The sequence below is a fragment of the Alternaria arbusti genome (genome assembly GCF_024043155.1).
Source record: "Alternaria arbusti strain BMP 1465 chromosome Unknown scaffold_12, whole genome shotgun sequence".
NCBI lineage: Eukaryota > Fungi > Ascomycota > Dothideomycetes > Pleosporales > Pleosporaceae > Alternaria > Alternaria arbusti.
Genome location: NW_026249952.1, coordinates 257008 through 276948, shown reverse-complemented (window position 1 = coordinate 276948; position 19941 = coordinate 257008). Strand labels below are relative to the sequence as shown.

Below are 19941 nucleotides of genomic sequence, written 5' to 3'. Positions count from 1 at the left end.
ACAGAATGCCTGTCGACAACTTCAGGCGTATGGTATACTAGCCGTAGCGAAGCCTTCGTCCACCCTTCTGCTCAGCCATCTGACAACTCACTGATATCCCCTTTCGCTCTGCGTAGTTGATCGCATCGCGCCCATTGATGTTAGCACACTGATTCGCCTTGATACTCGTCAGCTTCGGAAGTTTGTCTGCCAGCATCTTGATAGACGCCCCAGTGATGTGGGTATGCGATAGGTCGATTGTCTTGAGTCCCGTCGGGTACATGAGGAGTCTCTCAATCTCATCGTCATTGCAGAGCGTTGTGGCAATATCCAGGGACTCCAACGCGGGCGTGAGGACGCGTGGGGAAAAGCCGAATATGGACTCCGTTCGCGCATCAGGCCCGGTTCCGAACATGTCATCTGAAATATCATCGATTAGGCCGTGCAGGGTTAACGATTGCAAAGGCTTTCGTGTTGAGCATGTTGCCGTTTCACTTTCGTGGAAACAGATGTCTAGTAGGTTTCCTAGTGTTTCTGGCTCCAGACCTTTGAAGCCAGATATGGCTAGGTGTGTGAGCTCTGGGACACAGGACTGGTGCAAGGGCAGGCTTTGCTGTAGGTTCAATCCACCACCGTCGTTTTCGATGACCAGTCGCTGTAGCGTGGGCGGGAGAAGAGGAAACTGCTCAAGGTTATTCCACTTCAGCGTTAGGCTTTTCAATGGTGGTAATTGAGCTTCGTCTCTGGGCCATCCTTGTGGGTACTCAAGATGTTGTACGTTGGAGAGTGCCAAGGATTCAAGGCATGGCGTTCGAGCCAGGAGGTCGTGTAGACTGAGATTGACCGTCGAGACGGGGGACGACCAATGCATGCCGAGTGTGCGGAGATTCCCGAATGAAGTTGGCCAGTTAGTGGCGGCCCCGCGGGACCTCAAGGCGCCGAAGACCACGTGTTCCAGTACAGGCCTCGCATGCATTATCTGCGCTGCAGTATCTTGCGTGATCTCTGGAAGTATCGTGATTTTCTTCAGCTTTGGAGCGCTTTTGACAATGTCAATCAGTGTGGCCGACATGGTGTGTGGCAAGGAGATGAGCTCTAGTTCTGTAAGGTCCTTCGCTGCTTTCGCAAGATTCTTCACTACGTCCATGTGTTCGAAACGATGGATCGTGACGCGCGTCATTCGGTATTCCGAGCGCTTGAACGCTGTATTGACGAAAGAACGAGGGACTGGTCGGCGGGCGCCGGAGAGATCGAGATGCATCCAAAGCTTAGGTAACTTGGAGAGATAGTCCCTCCATCCCGGGCTGACGCGCATGCAGTTGACCATGTGGCGGAAAGAGCAATACTCTAGTACCATTTCCGCTAGCTCAGCAGGCAGCACTGTAAACGGATCGATGGCCGATGCAGGTGATAATTTTCGAGTGAACTTGTCGTGAAGTTGTTGCAAGAGCTGTCGACGGTCAGCAAGCCATGCAGAAGACGAAGTGGAAGATGTGTTCTCATAGCAGGTCAAAGAATACATCACATACCTTGAAGTTCTTGTCGCTAGGTGGCACATTTTTCATCCCGTACTTATAAATCCCAAGCGCCGTCTCAGGCTTCTCCAACTTCTCCAGAATGCTCGCCGTGCGTAAGTAGCCCTTGACATCTTTCTTGTTTAATCTGATCATTTCTCTGCCATCTTTGACCGCGGCGTTGAGGTTTCCAAGCTTGTCGTACGTCGCAGCCCGATGATCGTACAGATCCGCGGTTGGACACGCCTCGATACCTTTCGAAAAGGTTTCCAGGGCTTTCTCGTATTGATTCAGCTTATAGTAGCTGCGACCAATCGCTTGGTACTCTTCTGGAGACATTCTGCGCGCCATGGTGATAAGAGCGGATGATGTTTGCTAAGCCGAGATAGTATCGTTGGGTAGCGGCCAAACCCAGGGTACGCAGTGCGATTGTGCCTAGTCGCCCAATGGAGCTGCGCAATTACGGACGAGGATCTCCCGGGTGAATCACAATGATGTGCGACCGAAGCCTTCAGAGGGTTATTGCTGTAGATCTTCCACGCGTGAGATGAAATATGCTAGTTGCGGTGTTGAGGTCGTAGGAGTGGAGTGCTTACGTGCCGCGACGCGTCGAAAGACACGCTAACACATGACGTGATCCGTGCGCGCATGCCTCATCGTGCGGCGAGCTTACGAACTCCATCTCTAAAGCTGTTCTCATTATCAAATGCGGCAGCAACAGATACAAAATACATATAGTGGTGGCCATCTTGATTCAATCTACTGGATGGCGTGGCGCTTGCAATTACGGTAGGTCATCACAACGGTGTCACATTTGTGACGGAGCTGTCACGTCTGGATGCGCCTCATGTGTGGTCCACGCGAATGGTGCTGAATGACATGCCGCTACACTTAAAATCCTCTGACATACCGCCCGCCCGTAATGAGAGTGCTACAGCTCGTTTGCTCGCAAGTTCCAGCTGGCACGGTACGAAAATTCAAACAGCAGGACGAAAATTAATCAGTCCAGAAGTACCCGTTATCGCACTGGAAAAGTAAAGAGGTCGAACATGCTCCTGCCTTGCGATCTCGAAAACGAAGGAAACGGGCTGGAGTGAAGTCAAGGAAGAAAGGACTTCGCAGATAGAATGAAGCATATGGGAAGTACGAGCGACTTTGGACATTCGTAGACTCAGAAGGGGTGTTCTTCTAGGGGTAGAAAGAGACACGCCAGCTACACCGAGGAGCCGCCTCGGTTCAATAGACGGGGAAACGACTCACGACCAACTCCAGAGATGAAAGGCCCCCAGACCCAACTCTAGTCCGTCCGTGGGCCCGCTGTCCTGCGACTAGCATTGGCGACGACCTGGGCAATGCACGAGGGACCTGGTGACTTTAGCGATGGTGGGACACATGACTGTTGAGGAGGAGTAGATCCTGGAGATGGTGGGATCCCCACACTATCTTGGGACGTCGGATGGATTTATCGGACATTGGCAGCATCCTTGGTACGGAGGTTAGGTCTTGGGATCGGGTTGACTAAGTCGCTCCGATGGCAAGTCGGAGGTCGAATCAGTCGGGGCAGTAGGACGCCTTTATGCGGCTGAAATACAGTGGATCTGTCAACATAACCTTCGCATCGAACCGAGACGCAAGAGCTAGGGATCGTAGCAAAACGTTCTTGAATTTGATCTCCGCCGTTTTCCCCAGTCCCAGAGTCCTGGCAATGGGGTCGACGATGGTAACCAAGTGGGATCAAAACAGCAACTCGGTGGAGGTCCCTCACGATGATGATGCATATTCAACAGTAATTGGCGGATTTTGGAACGACCCTGCGTTGGAGGGAGTGATGGAAAAGTGGAGTGTGATTATCAGTGTGATTATCAATACGGCATTTGCATAAAGCGGAGACCCCGACATTAGACGGCGGTTCCGGTGACAGACTGGAGTGTGTGCCGCTTGGCAGGGACTTGAGCGAGAGTGCGGTGTAGTAGGCCCCGAAAGCGACATAAAATTGGGGTTGGCTGTTATATGTGGAGTTACCACGTCGTTGGGGCGTTTGGTGTGTTTTAGCACACGATATGAGAGCCGTCTTTTCCGGCATGTGGAATGCTTGCGGGAGCAAGATTTGGGGCGGATTGATGGGGTACTGGAGAGATCGGCGCAGTTTAGCTGGATCCTGGGGTAGACTTGTCGGTATGAAGCACTTTCATAGGCTGCGAGGACTGCTTTCGGTGGTGTTGCTGCCGCTGTTTACTCCTGCCTGCGTGACGAGAAAGGAGCTGGGTCAGTGAAATGCGCCCGGATGTCCCGAAACAGGAAGGCCCGAGATCTGCAAGACAATGCCCGGGCACATGTCAGCCTCATCCCCACGCTAGGCTTGTGAACTCCACACGAGCCTCTCCCGACTACCAAGCATGCATTGGCAATTTGTCCCGCCATGGCAGAAAACGCGACCGCGCCTACCGAGCAGCATCCACGGCGCGACCAAGCTGATCGACCGCACGGCGAGAATATGTAGGAGGAGTGTCAGCAAACCAAGTGCGCTCCCGAAAGCCTGGGCAAATCCTCGGCTGTATAGCAACTTAATCTGAATGTCTCGAGAGATGCCGCTATCACGTGCGTCGAATCGTCTCCCGGCCGGCAGTGCCGCCCGACGTTGCTGCACTCCATCCCAGGAAGTACAGCCGACCATCGACCATCACAGCAACCATCGTCACCGTTGCAGCGCATGGCGTGTTCAAGCTCCACCAACTGCAGTCTCTATTAGTTAAGATCATCGGCCAAGCTGCAAAGGCTGCAGAGCCGCATGCGCACGGTTGGTCAGACCCTGCATGGGGACGGACGCGAGTCGCCGGTGCATGACGTCAAGCGCCCTCTTGTTGAGACTGAAACCGTGCCTTATGGGAGGAATTAGCACGCTATCCGTACACGGCGGCATGTAGCCCGAGATGGTGCCTTTGACCTACACCGGTGTCCAGTCGACGACGAAGTTCCTGCATCATCTTGACATGCGTACCGTAGATTTTGACAGGCGGTTGCGGGTGGCGTAGGCGGCGAAGAAACTTCTTCCAGCCTTCTGTGCTGACTGGCGAACCCATCGTTCACCAGTCGTTTCACCTGCGTCTTCCCCAGGCTGACCCCAAGCCCTGCGCACATGACGTAATGTGGAGGTAACCTCGGGCTAGGAGCAGAGACATGCTGTGCCGAGCGCGCTTGTTGGACTGCAAGCGTCCTCCGCTCTTCTCCAAGATTGGCCCAAGATGGCTTGCTCCACCAACAGACCCTGTTAGGTTCGCCTTTGTATCCACAGTTTATTTGCGCCTCTACCGTCCGCACCTCAGGCTCGCATACTGCTACACCAGCCAAGGCCAAGATGTTGGAAAAAAATCGTTATCTAGTTTTCTCCACGCGTCAGTCGGAATCTTGGTAGCGTATCTTTTAGTGGGCCGAGGGTAGACGACCAGTAACCACGTTTCTGCCGAACACCCTTGTACGCAACGGACGATGATCATTTAAAGCTCTACTCTCTCCCCACGGATCTTTCCTCCCCAGCATCTCCTCACTCCTCTCCAGTTTCCATCGATACAACGCAACCATGCCGCCACGTATCAAGGAGTCCGAAAATGGTGTTCCCACCTACTGGGGCAAGTCCGGCAGGGCCCTCCAGGTTCTCATCACCATCGTTGCTGTTACCGACTTCCTACTCTTCGGTTATGACCAGGGTGTCATGAGTGGAATCATCTCTGCTCCCGCCTTCCAAGATGCGTTCCCTGAAGTCAAGGATGACTCCACCTACGAGGGTTTCGTCGTCTCCATCTATGCCGTCGGTTGTCTGCTTGGTGCCATCTTCGTCTTCGTCTTCGGTGACAAGCTCGGACGTCGCAAGAGTATCTTCCTGGGTGCCGGAGTTATGATCGTCGGTGTCATCATCCAGATCGCCTGCGTTCCTCCCAACAGTGGCGCTACCGCCCAGTTCATTGTCGGACGATGCATCACTGGTGTTGGAAACGGTATCAACACTTCTACCATTCCTACCTACCAAGCTGAGTACGTCGAGCCAAAACCTGCTCTTTCAAACAATTACTGACTATTTCTAGGTGCTGCAAGGCCAAGAACCGCGGTAAAGTTATTTGCATCGAGGGTTCCATGGTTGCCATTGGCACGCTCATCGCCTACTGGATCGATTACGGCTGTCTCTACGGTCCCGATGACTTCACCTGGAGATTCCCCATTGCTTTCCAGTGTGTTTTCGCTCTCATCGTCATCGTCATGATGATTTCGCTTCCCGAATCTCCTCGATGGCTCCTCAACCACCATCACGAAGACGAAGCCGCTACTGTACTGGCTGGTCTCAACGGTGTTGCCCGCGACGACCAAGAGGTCATTGTCCAGATGCAAGTCATTCGCGATGCAGTCAACGCATCTGGTGGCGGCGGCAAGGTCCCTACCAAGGCTCTTCTTACCGGCGGCAAGTCCCAGCACTTCCGTCGTGCTATCCTCGGTGCTTCCTCGCAATTCATGCAACAATTGTCTGGTTGCAATGCTGTCATCTACTACTTCCCCATTCTGTGCCAGAGCGCCTTGAACACCGACCACAACCTCGCCCTTCTTCTCGGAGGTGTCAACATGATTGTTTACGCTATGTTCGCCGCTACCTCTTTCTACTTCGTTGAGCGTGTCGGCCGCAGAAAGTTGTACCTCATTGGTACCGTCGGTCAGATGACTGCCATGATCATCACCTTTGCCTGCCTGCTCCCCGGTGGCGTGAACAACGTTGACAACGAGGGACCTGCCAAGGGTGCTGCCGTTGGTCTGTTCTTGTACATCGCCTTCTTCGGTGTCACGTGGCTCCCACTTCCCTGGTTGTACCCAGCCGAAATCAACCCCCTCAAGACCCGCCAGAAGGCCAATGCTTTCTCGACCATTAATAACTGGGTTCGTATAGCCTGTTTCCCTGCTCCTGAGACATGTACTGACTTCATTTTTAGCTCTGGAACTTCTTCATTGTCATGATCACACCCGTCTTGATCACCAACATTGGTTGGGGAACTTACCTCCTCTTTGCCGCACTCAACGCATCCTTCATCCCCGTCATCTACTTCTTCTACCCTGAGACTGCTGGTCGTTCCCTCGAGGAAATTGACCTCATTTTCGCCAAGGGTTACACCGAGAAGATGAGCTACGTGCAAGCCGCCAAGCAGCTCCCCAAGATGGACGAGGCTCAGATCGCCGAAGCCGTTCGCCAATACGACCTCTCCGACAGCGACGTCGAGAACCGCTCGGCTGCTGGATCGCTCAAGGAGAAGCGTCAGCAAGACGAGGAGCTGATGCCTCAGGCCGGAGGTCAGATGTAAGATCTGAAATGTTGCAAGACGAAGATACGAGCGCTGGTCGTACATGATTGCGAATGAGCGCGCTGTGTGCGCTACGGTATCGTTGAGTCGTTACTTGTTATGCATTATGCCTGGAGGAACTATACCCGACGCACAAACGTCACCCATCTAGGCTTGAGATGCATGGAGGAATTTGCTACGTCGCATGTCTAAGGAATGCGCGAGTTTCGTTTTGTTTCTAATTGCATAGCATCGCTTTATACCATTGATCGACAGATGTCGTCAACCATAGAATTCTATGACTGTTCTCACTACATTATGTCTCCTCCACCCTTGAACGCGCACGCCCTGATGAACCATCAGTACAATTGCTCCTACCTAGATGCAGGCGGGCTTGGGGAGGAAAGCTTACAAGTACCAGTCGGCTGCCATGTTGGCGTGTTCGGACTCAGCGCAGGTGAGGCCGACGACCACGATCGAGCATTTGCAAGACCAGCATCGATGCGCAGCGCCAGATTTCGAGGCTGCGATATAGTAAGCAGGGAAGTAAGGTAGCAGTGAAGCAGTGGAGTAGGTATTTGACAAAGGTCCGGGCATACATTTTCATCCTTGGCCCTGGGGAGCCTGAGGTTCAGCACCATCTGCAGTCTCACTTCCACCTTCGGCAGGCGGAGCAATCTTGATAGCGGGAACATCATCGGTAAGCGCAGCAACCTCGGTAGCGGGGACACCGACAAGCGGTTATTCTTCCATCTCATTGTCGGTCATTTTAAGGGTCTCCATGGCGTCAGTCGCATCCTTCACATGCTCCTGCAGAAGTAGAGGTACGAAGTCAGCATGTCTCACATGCACATCGTGTAACTAGAGCTTACCTCGTGCGCCGCAGCATCGTCATCTTCCGACTCGTAGTCTCCATGCTTAGTCCGCTCCAACTCAACACCCACTTCGTCTAAAAATCCGCGCAGCTCGTCCGTGTACCTATCGAGTGCAGCATTCTCGCCCTCTGGATGCCGACGCCTATGTGCACGCCACAGCGTCTCCGCCTCCACGCGACAGTTGTTCGCGTCTTCCCAGTCACCCAGTGTTGAAGCCAATAACATGAGCGCTTTCATACGATGGTGTCGTGATGTAGACTTATGAGCGAGAAGGGCGCGGGCCATTTCGGTACATTTGTCCAGGCGGTCCTTGTTGCAGAAACTGCCTGCTTCGTTCAACGCCTTAGTGAAGGCCTTGTCGATATCGCTGGCAGTGGTCATTCTGCAAAGTATCCACGGGTCTTGTATAGTGTCTGTCGCTGGGTGAAAGGTTTCCACGATGCTTGTGTGTATTTGTGTGTTGTGGGCGAGTGAAATCAATTGACTCAACCTTGAACAGTTACCTACCTACCTAAGTATGAAAACCATCACGAATACCATAGTGTGACTTCACTAACAGTACCAAACAAATACAGACCCCTGTCTCAAGTCGAAGGCGCAATCTTTTCTTCGCTGGTGTTGAAGGTGTCTCGTCATAATACGGGAGCAATCTTACCTATAGTGCTTGAATGTTGTCAGGCTTTTTGTATCAGTCGATACAAGTCACCCAATGAGTCCTCATTTCCGCAAAGTTAGTTGTATCCTACCAAAACAATTCTTGTGTATGTGTGGCACACCTCATGAGACCATGTAGTTCTGTCGGGACTTCAAGGTGCTGCGGCGAACGCACGTGCCTCGGTAGTGCTCGGAACGTTCCGAACGCGCGCCTCGATGACACTTGGCTTCCATTCCACTCTTCGATACTGCGACCTTGCGTCCTCATGTTCCCACACCAGTGACCGAGCACTATGGCGATATCGAACGTGTCATTTGACACTCTGGGTCCTTTCCTAGTGTGGCAGTTTCTCATTCCCGTCGTAAGCTAGCCCTCACACCTGCGGCACGGCAATATCTAACGCGACACAGGCAGCGGGATGGGCCCAGTCCATTCTCTACAGCATCTTCATTCGCGCTGGCGACCCGAAACCGCAGCCCGGCACTCCGCGCTTCATAAAGCACCGCCGCAACATCTTGATCGCCATCTACGCCGCCTACTTCGCCTTCACCATTTACGAAGTCGACTTCAACTTGCAGCGCTCTAGCAATGCATACAACGACCTTGGTGTACCGCTAGACGTCGACGAGAGCGCACTGAATACGCGATTCAGGAGGCTGACGATTCGATACCACCCAGATAAGATTGGGCCGAACGTGGATAGAGAGAGGGCAAATGACTTCTATGTTCATCTGAAGCGAGCCAAGGACATCATAATGGATCCTGTAAAGCGATTCGCATATGACCGCTTCGGACCAAGCATCTTTGCGCAATGCCAGAGCTGTTTGACTATCAAGGACTACACAGACAGTGCGCTGCTCACTACCGCTACCACATACGGCGTACTCTTCATCATTCTAGTTGGCGCAAACGCTCTCGGCTTCCTAACAGACGGGTCATACTGGCGCTACCTAGGACTTCTCGCTGTTGCGACTTTCGAAATCCGTACCGCTCTTCGTCCAGATTACCCCACCTTTCTCTCGAAATACTTGAACCCGTTCGTCGCAAGAACCAACCTGCGTCCCCCATACCTACCCTTTCAAATCATCACGATATTGAAGAAAGCTGCGATCTCTCTTACGCAGTTTCTCGGTCTGCTCATGCCACTTTACCGAAGCGACCCTCAACATACCGCTAAAACCAACGACGATACCGAAGACACTCGCCACAAGCAGCTTGATCGTCTCAGCGCGCTTGTTGCGGAGAGTAATAAGGATGCGAACAGACTGCTGGAGCTCGAAAGCGTGCCATATAGGGATAACGAGAGGGCAAAGGGCGAGCTGAGGGAAGCACTTAAGAAGTACATGGTGCAGAACGTGGTGCATCAGGAGAAGGAGGTGAGGAATGCTATGGGTGAGGTCATGATGCGGAGAAGGACGGGTGTTCCGCACGGTGCCGTGGGCACGAAATAGTACTAATCCGAGCCGATCGATATCTGTTACCAATACACGGCTTTTAATCTCTGTTCTATGGATACAGCAAGAACGCGTTTCTGGACTCTGTCTACCATGCTCCGCTGCCTGGTGATTCTACTCAGAATGTCGAGCTGACAACATGGTTGAATAATGGCAGATTAGAAAAACAGGATAGAAGATCCCTGTGCACTAGCGAACTCGGCCTCTATCAGGATGTATCGCAGGTTCATGAGCGGGTGATTAGTGCTATGGTTTTAGCCCTTTGTTGCTAAACCCGACTTTTGCCCCCGCTATGGAGCGAGCCCGACGATCCGCCAATTCCCCGCAGCCTCCCCACATCTTCTAGGACCATTTCAGCAACCTTTCCGGCAACTCAGTGGAACATCTCGCGGCCGTCGGAATAATCGCGTCCGCTTTAGCCTAGAAAGAGAGGCACGATGATGTCGATGTGCTTTCTGTCATAGCTTCTGATGGCATATGAAGCTCAAGTAGCCGTGAGAACATGGTACGGCTACCTCCATAAACCACCAACGACCTCAATACTTCCATAATGGCCTCACTCAGAGTCGCCGTCATCTCCCTCGCAGCATCCGTTGTCTATGCATACCCGACGACGGATCACTCCGGAGCTGGATGCCTAAGCGTACCAAAGACAGCAGAAGGTGCTTCGATACCACATAGCAACTCCTTTGCCTCATTCTCATTCGAACCTGCCTTCTGGGTTGAATTCTTCGGTAATGCTAGTACTCCCAACAACCTTACTTTCAGTGTCTTGAACAGGATCCATGAGCATGGTGGAAGTCCTGTCATCCGACCTGGCGGCATTACCATGGACAGCATGATATTCGACGCAGACGGTGGCGACGTGGTGCGTACCACTAGTCCGGAAGGCGGCGTATGGCGGACCACTGTTGGACCTGACTACTACAAGAGTTGGAGTAATTTCCCCAATGGCACCAGGTTCATCTCAACTCTCAACTTCGGTAATGAGAGTTTGGAAATCTCTACAGGCCTTGCAGTCGCATCGCTTACCTATCAATCCGACAAGGTCGCGTACCTTGAGCTTGGTAACGAGCCGACCAACTATGACGAGAGCCGGTGGAACGATTCGACTGCAGCCTATGTGCAGCAATGGAAACAGTACACAGCTAGTATCGATACCGCGCTGGATGCTTTGAACAGTTCAGATCTTCCTCAAGAGCGCTGGTGGGCATCTTCCGCCACGACTGATGACTCAGGCCTAGAGGTTCGACCTGCAGCACTCATCCCTGCAGGCATCGACTCAGAAGATCAGGTTGGCATATATTCGATACATTCGTATGCCTTCTCAACCTGCGATCCAGAACGCGCCGCCTTGGCCACCATCGAGAACATCCTCAATCATACCGAGCTCACACGCTACTGCGATGAAGAAATTTACCCGTCTGCCCGCGCTGCTCTCGATGCTGGAAACAACTGGAACATTGGCGAGTTCAACTCCGTCTCTTGCTCCGGTGCACCAAACGTCACCGACACATTTGCGCAAGCACTCTGGGTCATTGATAGCGAGTTAATATACGCGACAAGGAATGCCAGTTCCACGCATCTACATCAGGGTGCTACGCTTGCCCTTCAGTCGGACGAACAGCTCAACACGCCCGGTGCAAATGGTAGTCCAGGTTTCAGCACTTATTCAGTGCTGTACCCTCGCGACACCGAGTTGAGAGGCCCGGCACGAACTCTGCCCTCTTTCCTCGCGCAGCTATTCATGGCTGAGGCCTTTGCTGTGCCTGACACTCGGGTTCGTGCTCTCGAACCACCTGCTGGCGTTGATCCAGAGTCGTTCTCTGCATATGCGTTCTACGTTGACGATCACCTATCCAAGCTAGCACTCGTCAATATGAAGCCTTTCTACGCCAACTCGACAGATAACTTCTCTGTACATGTTGATCTATCGGGCGCTGTGGGTTCCGACGGCGGATGCTTAGGTGTAAAGAGATTGACGGCACCATTCGTGAACACTGGGAATAGCTCCTTGACATCTTGGGCTGGGCAGTCATTTCCTCAGGGTGAGCCGATGGGCAATGTGGTTGTTGAAGCGGTTGGGACAGATGCTGTAGTGAACGTGAGGGGTAGTGAAGCAGTACTTGTGTTCTTCGACAAAGACAGCATATATGGTCTATAGATGCTGGAATTTATCTGGAGCTTCTAGTGTGAACGAATAATGGAGGCATTGCGATAGCAGTTGACAATTACGTACAGCGCATGAAACGTGCGTTTATCGCGTCGTCCCTTCTGCGAGATGAAAATGATCAGTCTAGGCTCTAGAATTGAGATGCTGGGATTGGCCGATCGTCATGGCGTTGCATCGTGGCTTAAGCCAAGCTGCGCTGGTGGAGAGGAGTCGCGATCCTTTTGGCCCCTGTCACTGGCTAGCGCATGTATCCTTTCGCTCACCTCAACGCAGCTTCCATCGAAGTCCTTTCACCAACACCAGCTTTCCATCTCAACTCATCATCCCTTGAAGCTCACAATAGCGTCCAATCAAAGGCATCCACTGATGGTGTCGCTCGGGGATCATTTTCGGCCTTCGTGCGGGCCGGAAGCCATTGCCTAGCCACGGATCGCATGGCAGCAATAAGAGACGAAACACGGCAAGCCTAATTACGCCTGGCCACGCCACCAAAACTTCTTGCAGAGGTCAAAATTATACCGATCATATCAGAAGGAGCACACAAAAGACAGCTGCACCACCTATAAGCACAAGCGTCCTGATTCATCTATTGACTCCTACGCTAATGTAAAGTATATGCTTCATAAAATCAAAGATATGCGGATGACCTTTGAAATTCGACGTCACACGGTCGCTAGATTTATGCGCAGTCCCGTCCCTCTGAGAGTCTCTACCACACTTCCTATCTTCAGCATGAACTGCGCAGCTTCGTAGGAGAAGCGCTCGTAATCACCATCTCCCAGAGACCCTTGCGCTAAATCGACTTCGATTACGACCTCAGTTCGAGCGGTCTTGATGACAGTGAGGCCCTCAATGGTTTTGCAATACCGCCGCTCTTCAAACAGCCGCTTCTCCGGCAACAGAAACGCAAAGTCAAGCGGCCGAATCTGTATGTGCAAGCGTCTTGCATAATGCGCTGGAATCATTCCCAGCCCGAAACCATCCGTTTCAAGAAACGATTTGAGCAGAAAGAGCTCGTGATGGGCAAACTTGAATGTACGTGTCCAGTAGTAGCATTCGAGCAATTCTCTAGCAACCTCATTACCCAAACCTCCTGCGCTCATGTATGCTGCGGTGGGGTCTTCGATCCATTGATAAGAATGCTGGCCGCACGCCTGTCGGATGAGGTGCGCGAAGCGTCGGCCGTTTCCGGTTGCTGTGCGCCGGACGATGACTTCGTTGTCATAGGATCCCTGGACGCAGAACGCATACACCCGGTTGCGGAGCTCACGTGGTAGACGTGTATAGATGTCTGAAGCCAATTCTTCGACTCGAGGTGTGCGAGGGTTTTGGCTGCCGTTTCTAGCAAATTAGTCCTGACCGGGTCGTAGTCGCATTCGTCACTCACTGCTTCTTAAGTTGCTCCACAAGGACTTCGCTGTTCCATGCAAAATTCTGCTGTCGCATCATCTCAAATCCGTATGAGACGTCGTCGAATCTGTCCATAACCATCATGTTTCTCTTTGTGATCGACAGCGCTATCGGAAAGTATGTTTTGATGGCATGCTAGTTCCTAGGATATATACTCCAAAGCAGCGGTGTCTCGCTCAAAACTCGAACCCACTTCGCAAATGCACACAGGTAACCACGTGAGTGCTAACTGGCAACGATGCTTTTCGCGAGTGCTTTCGCGGTACATCCTACACTAGTCTGGCCGCCACGCGAAGTAATCCGGATTAGGAAAGCATTGCGCATGGCACGGATCCTGTGGGAAGCGAAAACAGCAGCAATCACTTCAAAGACGCAACGTCTGGCAGCATAAGCCCGAAAGCAACGCCGCAGTCGCCGATATGAAATGACCCGAGTTGAGGCCTAACTGACCGCCTTAAACACCGAGCTCGCCTGACGCATGTAGGTTCTGCGACAGCTTCGCAAGGGCTCCTGCTTTGTGCGAGACCCTCTAAGATTAGTTGCACATTGTAAGCATCTGACATACAACCCAGTCCTCTCCATTGAATCACGCGCCCATCCCTTTGGCCCCTCTTCGCCGCTTTCGCCGAGCTGAAGTGTGCATTGGTGTGAAGGTGCTTATGGTCACGTGCTTACGCCCCCACTCTTTAGGTACCCACGGGTATGGACACCGGAAGTCCTTGTGCGTTCCGCCCGTTGATGACCTGGGACTCAACACATTTCCCGGGAAAGAGCTCAATATACCAGATGCGAACCATCCGACGACTTTAGTACACCCACTACGGTTCGGACCGCGGATTGGCAGAACCCCCGCATGCGGCACAGCACGCTCAACAATAACGGGAAGCACGATGATGGCACACAATTACAGTCGATCGAGGACCCCATTTCTGTCCAGGTTAGTCGTCGGCGACGTTTGATGGCATCTGACATACGTTTGCTGTGCCACATCCAGGTAAGACGGCGCTTACATACGCCCTGAATCGCAAGCTGCTCACACCGTAAGCCGCACACGACTTGTCGCCAATCGATCGCGAAGATAAACACGACCCCTCGAAATCCATTTCTCGTCGTCTCCGTCATCGATTGGTCAGGAGCAGATCTCCTCGCACTGCGCGTCACGACTTTCTCCACCAACATCCATCACAACATCAGAACTAACCGCGATGAAGATCCGTCACTACGAATGGGGACCGTGCCACGTTCTTACCGGGATTCATCCACACCTTTATCTCGACATCGAACCGGGTATCGTGTCCTCCACACCCATACCCCCTCGGGGACGTCCTCTTCGCTTACAGCACGAATCCTTCTGCAACTCAAATTATCCTGCGGCCCCATCCTGATCCATGACCTCGACTACACGTCTCTGGACGTTCAAGGAGATCATCTCCGCGCCGGAAAAGTACTAGAGCACACCCGGACAGTGAACTCCGCCCTCCACCCCGTGTGACGGTAGTGACACGACTTCTTGGGGATGTTGTTGATAGTGGAGAGGCTCGTACGGTTCAATGGGTACCAGATCGTACACGCTGACTACGCTTACCACCCTAGAAATGACGAATTTTCAGCTGCTAGAAGCAAGGCGGGCGAACGCGACACGCACTAGCTTCATATGTAGTCGAACCACCTCTGTCGTCGCATTATCTCTTGGCACTGACCCGGAGTCAATCGTTAGATCTGGGGTCTCCTCGTCCTCCTTATCCCGTTTGCGTACTCGCCCCTCCCGGTGGTAGAATTCACAATAGATCGCGAGGCATTAGCTGGTTCGATAGGCCCTCACTTCGCATGCCGCGGTCAGGCAGTCTCGTGGCGCTCGCTTGGATCGAGAGATTTCAGGCTAGTATTATGCGGACTCAACCAGTAGTCCATTTTCGACGGTCTTCGTTATCACACCAACCTATTGGTAGATGACCAAGGCGCCAACACGGCCGAACACGATTGCTGGGGACCATGGAGGTCGGCGAGATACACACATCGTCGACTGAAAGGTTCGCTAGCGACTTTGGCAGGCGCCAGCGCCTAGTGCACTTCTTTCTCCCGCCTTTTTCACGTATGAGAAGCTCAGACGACTCACCGGAGTTACTCAATGATCTCTGCGGCCCCCTATGAAGGCCTGAGAAATTATGTATAATTTCTTATTTCCATTTCCATGATTGGTCATAGCTGCGTTACCAAGGGGGGATTATTCAACAAAGAAAATGTCCGAACGCAGCGGCAGGATCACAGCGTGATAATCGAACAAAGGAGGAGCAACATGATCTTCGACAATCTTAACATTTAAGTGTCGAAAAATCCTTTCTGAATGCCTAATGAGGTATTTCTTCGCGAGAGCACAGAATACAGGAACGCGAACACTAAGGCTTCACCATTTTCGCCCCGTCAGCGGCGTGCTATTGACGGCATACAAGCCGGTTTCGTGCTGCCACAAGGCTCGAAGTCTTCCGAACAGGCCGCAGTTCGTTGGCGAGTCGAACTTGTTGGTGGCATACCAAGTCTTCGCGGGTGTGCTGAGGCTGCAGCAGATCTAGCGAAATCACACCCATCTCATGTCTTACTCGCTAGCGGTAGGCTATTTTCACATCGCTAAAGGCAAAAGTAGTGCTCACTGGCCGGTGAGGACCTTTTCAGCCCGCAAATCACAAGGTTGTTCAGCTAGGCCATGGTAGACCAAGTCTTCGTATGGATGTGTTGAGCACTCCGGGCTACGGGTGAGTCAAGAGTGGCGGAGTCTGGACTACACATCGCGAATGGGTGTAGGTGCGATGAGCGCATCTGCTATGGGGTGACGGGACGGGTGTAAGGGAGTAGAGAGTGATAAGCTTACGCCCTCCTTGTCGCAGTTGGTTTTGATCCAAGGGGAAGATGTCTTCAGTGAACGGTATGTCACGCAGTAGCAAGAACGATGCTATATACATCATTGGCCTGGGCCATGAGTACCCGCCCCATTCGGTAAGACAGGAGCAGTTTGAGGACTTCTTGCAGCGCTTGTGCCCCGATGAAGTAACTTCACCAGCGTCAGTCATCCAGTGTCTTCCGTAGGAATTATTCGTCTAATGCTAATGGCCTCGCCAGTATCCAGAAGCTCATCCAGTTCAACAAGAAAACCAAGATCGTCTCCCGCCCAACTATCCTCGACTACACAGGATGGACCAAAGAGAACACTGCACCGCCGGATGCCGACTCCATCTCCCGAATGTTCCGGACAGAAGGTGTGCAGCTCACCACCTTGGCCTGCAAAGAGGCTATGCGAGAAGCTTGCCTTGAGCCCAGCGACATTACGCACACGGTAGCAGTGACTTGCACTGATCAGAGCAACCCCGGCTATGATCTCTTTGTATGCCAGGAGCTTGGGCTTGGTCCAAACGTGCAACGAGTGCTACTTCATGGCGTGGGATGCGCAGGCGGTCTATCAGCGCTTCGTGCAGCTGCTAGCATCGCCGCTGCCGCATCACAAAGAGGACGGCGCGCCCGCGTCCTGGTGATGGCGTGTGAGATATGCAGTCTCTCTATTCAGGCAGAGGTCCAAGCGGCCTGTGAAGACGACAAGCTACACGTAGCCCCAGCGCTATTCTCCGATGGCGCAGCGGCGCTAGCAGTATGCAACGGTCTTGCGCTGGCAGACAAGCAAAAGCCAGTGTTCGAGCTGAAAGATTGGGACAGTGTAGTTGTGCCGGGTACTTCGAGCTACATCTCGTACGATATCGAGAAGCATGGTATGTTTCTGTAACGTCCAGTGTTGCGTTTTTGTTGCTTGGAGTTGATGTTAACATATCAGCAGGCATGATAGCTACTATCAGCAAACACGTTCCAGGCACAGCCATCGACGCCATCTTACCCTTGTTCGATCGACTGCGTGCCACCCTCAATACTACTCACGTCGCTGCATCGGTGAATCGCAGTCCTGCTTCGAACTTCGATTGGGCCATTCATCCTGGCGGTGCGACCATCCTACAGGGGGCCAAGCAAGCTCTGCAACTCAACGACGACCACATCCGAGCCTCCCTCGACGTGTACCATAACTATGGGAACTCATCCAGCCCGACCGTGCTCATCGTGTTGGACAAACTTCGCCGAATGGGAGAAGGCAGAGAGAACATTGTTGCGACCAGCTTTGGACCGGGGGTTTTAGTTGAAATGTGCTTGATGAGACGATGCCGCCAAGACGCAACAGCATCATCATCTTCATCTAGCGTACATACGAAGATGTATACTGTATGGCTTTCTCTACACTCACGGTTGTCAAAGAGGTGGACCCAGGTACAGCCAAGGGCCATGAAAGGTATCAAGAGAAGGACGAGCGGGTATGCCTCAATTGTACATTAGTAAATATTTCCGAAATGAATGCATGCGTACATAAAGAACGGTCTCGTGAAGGCTGCGTCGCGGTGGGTGCTGTTCGAGTGCACAGGTAGCGATTGGCTCTACGCGAAAGTGGGTCCGATGACGTCAACGCGTCTGGATCTCGAAGGGACGCGACTTGCTATGATTGCATTCCTTCTCAAATTTGAGACACAACGCAACGCGCATGGCCCGCACACGCTCGAATCAGCGGTACAGCGAGCAAGCTGAAGCAGTTCCACCAGTTCTGAGTGATGACGATGTCAGAGAACCCGATGATCAGCTGGCGACACCATCTGCATCCTTCCAAGACCGACTGAAGAAGTTCCAATACACCGAAACGCGGACGGAGCAACCCACCGGGTCACCATCCGGATCGCCGATAGAACCTAGAAAGCGCAGTAGGACTACTGTGACGGCGGTCGCAAAGATCGCACCAGAACCTTCCCCACGACCGAAGAAGAAGAGGAAACCCAGCAAATATGCTGACCCATCCAAATACGCGCATCTATCGCCGCTGGTCGACATACTAGAGCCTAATCTGATCTGTGTCTTCGTTGGCACGAATCCAGGTGTTCAGACGGCCGCTGCAGGGCATGCTTATGCCCATCCCTCGAATCTATTCTGGAAGCTGCTCCACTCCTCAGGACTTACCGACCGTCGACTGAAACCTGAGGAAGATCGGAGTCTCCCTGCTCTTTATTGCATGGGTAATACCAACATTGTCGAGAGACCCTCCAAAGATGCTGCCGAGCTCTCGAAAGAGGAGACTGCGGCCGGTACGGCACAACTGGATGCCAAGTTCCTCAAATACAAGCCAGAGGCTGTGTGCATAGTAGGCAAGGGTATCTGGGAAGCCATCTGGCGGTATCGCTATGGCAAGAACATGGGCAAGAAAGATTTCAAGTATGGGTGGCAGGATGAGGAACACAACATGGGCAAAAGCGAGGATGGCCAGGAAGAGCAGGATACCGATGGCAATATATGGAATGGGTCCAGGGTCTTTGTTACTACGAGTACGAGCGGTCTGGCGGCAAGTCTGAAGCCGGCCGAGAAAGAGGCCATCTGGAAACCCTTCGGTGAGTGGGTGCAGAAGCGAAGAGCCGAACGGGGCTTTGTGCCTCGGCCAGCGGACGCATAGGAATCCGGTGACGACGTACCGTAACCCCAAGGGTTGTCAATCACGGCAGTCGTCGCTACTTTCGCGAAAGAGTCGATAGCGCAACGTATCTACTGTGCAAACGAGCGGCAGATCATCTATGTGCGCCCCTTTCGACTTCCACGCTACGACTTCTACGAACTGTTCTGCTGCTTTGTCTACCAAGCCACGCGTCGTCTAACAGTACGAAACGATGAGCTGTCATACAAATCGACCCGTTTGTTTGGTACTGACAATCCTGGGATCCCATTGCTTGTATGCTTGTATCGAGATTGCGCCTCACCTGCGCCACAAGAAGTCACCATGCTGGTTAGTCGACTGCCCTCAAAGTCCTTTTACCGCCAAGCCGGCTCCCAACCAGAGTAACAAACATCGCTTTTCGGACCGCAGACTCTCCACTTGGTCGCCGACGGCGTACATGCTGACTTGGCGCCGGACGCATCCGCGCCGCCCAAGGTCTTCGGCATCAATACCACAGTAGCTTTCGGACCCCTTGGCGGTGCGTTCGTCTTTGTGTCAGGCTTCACAAGTAGATTCGTGGCAGGAGTGTGGTAGGCATGATATCGTCAGAGCACAAGCTTCGTCGCTGCTGTCATGCCAAAGGGACGAACGACTGAGCCACTTGACTGGCCCGTCTAATATTGCCTGTTGAAAAGTGGCGCCACAGCTAAGCTGCATTGGTCACTAGCGTTCGGAACAGACGGCAAGCTCGCATATGCAACCCAACAGCACCTCACATGTGCCATTCACGAAAAGGTCATTTCAGCTCGCGCTTTTCCCGGATCAGTGGTAGGAAGTATCGAAAATATATGCATACGATGTTTGTTCACTATGTCTCGCATTTATGAACAGATATGCTTGCAACACCGCACCACGTAGCAAAGCAGTGTTAATCGTATCGTTCGCACGCAGAACGAAACGTTATCAAGTCATGCGCCTTACATACCAAGACTTTGCATACGCGTATGACAAGGGTCGTGCGTCTATCGTAACAGCAGTGGCTTGCCTGGTCCCACTCATGCCTCAG

The 19941-nt window shown here is 52.7% G+C and overlaps 7 protein-coding genes across 7 annotated transcripts; 4 read left to right on the top strand and 3 right to left on the bottom strand.

Moving 5' to 3' along the window:
• Nucleotides 1–37: 37 nt before the first annotated feature.
• Nucleotides 38–1844, bottom strand: J4E86_008039 (uncharacterized protein; the record flags this gene model as incomplete). The annotated part of the gene is made up of 2 exons (XM_051448554.1): nt 38–1429; nt 1509–1844. 2 exons carry the CDS (start codon nt 1842–1844, stop codon nt 38–40), a joined length of 1728 nt encoding a protein of 575 aa, XP_051300150.1.
• A 3226-nt stretch (nt 1845–5070) lies between these two features.
• On the top strand, nt 5071–6829 carry J4E86_008038 (uncharacterized protein; the record flags this gene model as incomplete). The annotated part of the gene is made up of 3 exons (XM_051448553.1): nt 5071–5522; nt 5573–6410; nt 6464–6829. 3 exons carry the CDS (start codon nt 5071–5073, stop codon nt 6827–6829), a joined length of 1656 nt encoding a protein of 551 aa, XP_051300149.1.
• A 720-nt stretch (nt 6830–7549) lies between these two features.
• J4E86_008037 (uncharacterized protein) lies at nt 7550–8064 on the bottom strand (the record flags this gene model as incomplete). Its single annotated transcript, XM_051448552.1, has 2 exons — nt 7550–7618; nt 7681–8064. 2 exons carry the CDS (start codon nt 8062–8064, stop codon nt 7550–7552), a joined length of 453 nt encoding a protein of 150 aa, XP_051300148.1.
• A 566-nt stretch (nt 8065–8630) lies between these two features.
• J4E86_008036 (uncharacterized protein) lies at nt 8631–9789 on the top strand (the record flags this gene model as incomplete). Its single annotated transcript, XM_051448551.1, has 2 exons — nt 8631–8699; nt 8749–9789. 2 exons carry the CDS (start codon nt 8631–8633, stop codon nt 9787–9789), a joined length of 1110 nt encoding a protein of 369 aa, XP_051300147.1.
• Nucleotides 9790–10342: 553 nt separating this feature from the next.
• J4E86_008035 (uncharacterized protein) lies at nt 10343–11956 on the top strand (the record flags this gene model as incomplete). Its single annotated transcript, XM_051448550.1, has 1 exon — nt 10343–11956. One exon carries the CDS (start codon nt 10343–10345, stop codon nt 11954–11956), a length of 1614 nt encoding a protein of 537 aa, XP_051300146.1.
• A 671-nt stretch (nt 11957–12627) lies between these two features.
• On the bottom strand, nt 12628–13459 carry J4E86_008034 (uncharacterized protein; the record flags this gene model as incomplete). Its single annotated transcript, XM_051448549.1, has 2 exons — nt 12628–13306; nt 13353–13459. 2 exons carry the CDS (start codon nt 13457–13459, stop codon nt 12628–12630), a joined length of 786 nt encoding a protein of 261 aa, XP_051300145.1.
• Nucleotides 13460–16297: 2838 nt separating this feature from the next.
• J4E86_008033 (uncharacterized protein) lies at nt 16298–18896 on the top strand (the record flags this gene model as incomplete). The annotated part of the gene is made up of 5 exons (XM_051448548.1): nt 16298–16431; nt 16490–17130; nt 17229–17539; nt 17608–17718; nt 17967–18896. 5 exons carry the CDS (start codon nt 16298–16300, stop codon nt 18894–18896), a joined length of 2127 nt encoding a protein of 708 aa, XP_051300144.1.
• Nucleotides 18897–19941: the final 1045 nt, after the last annotated feature.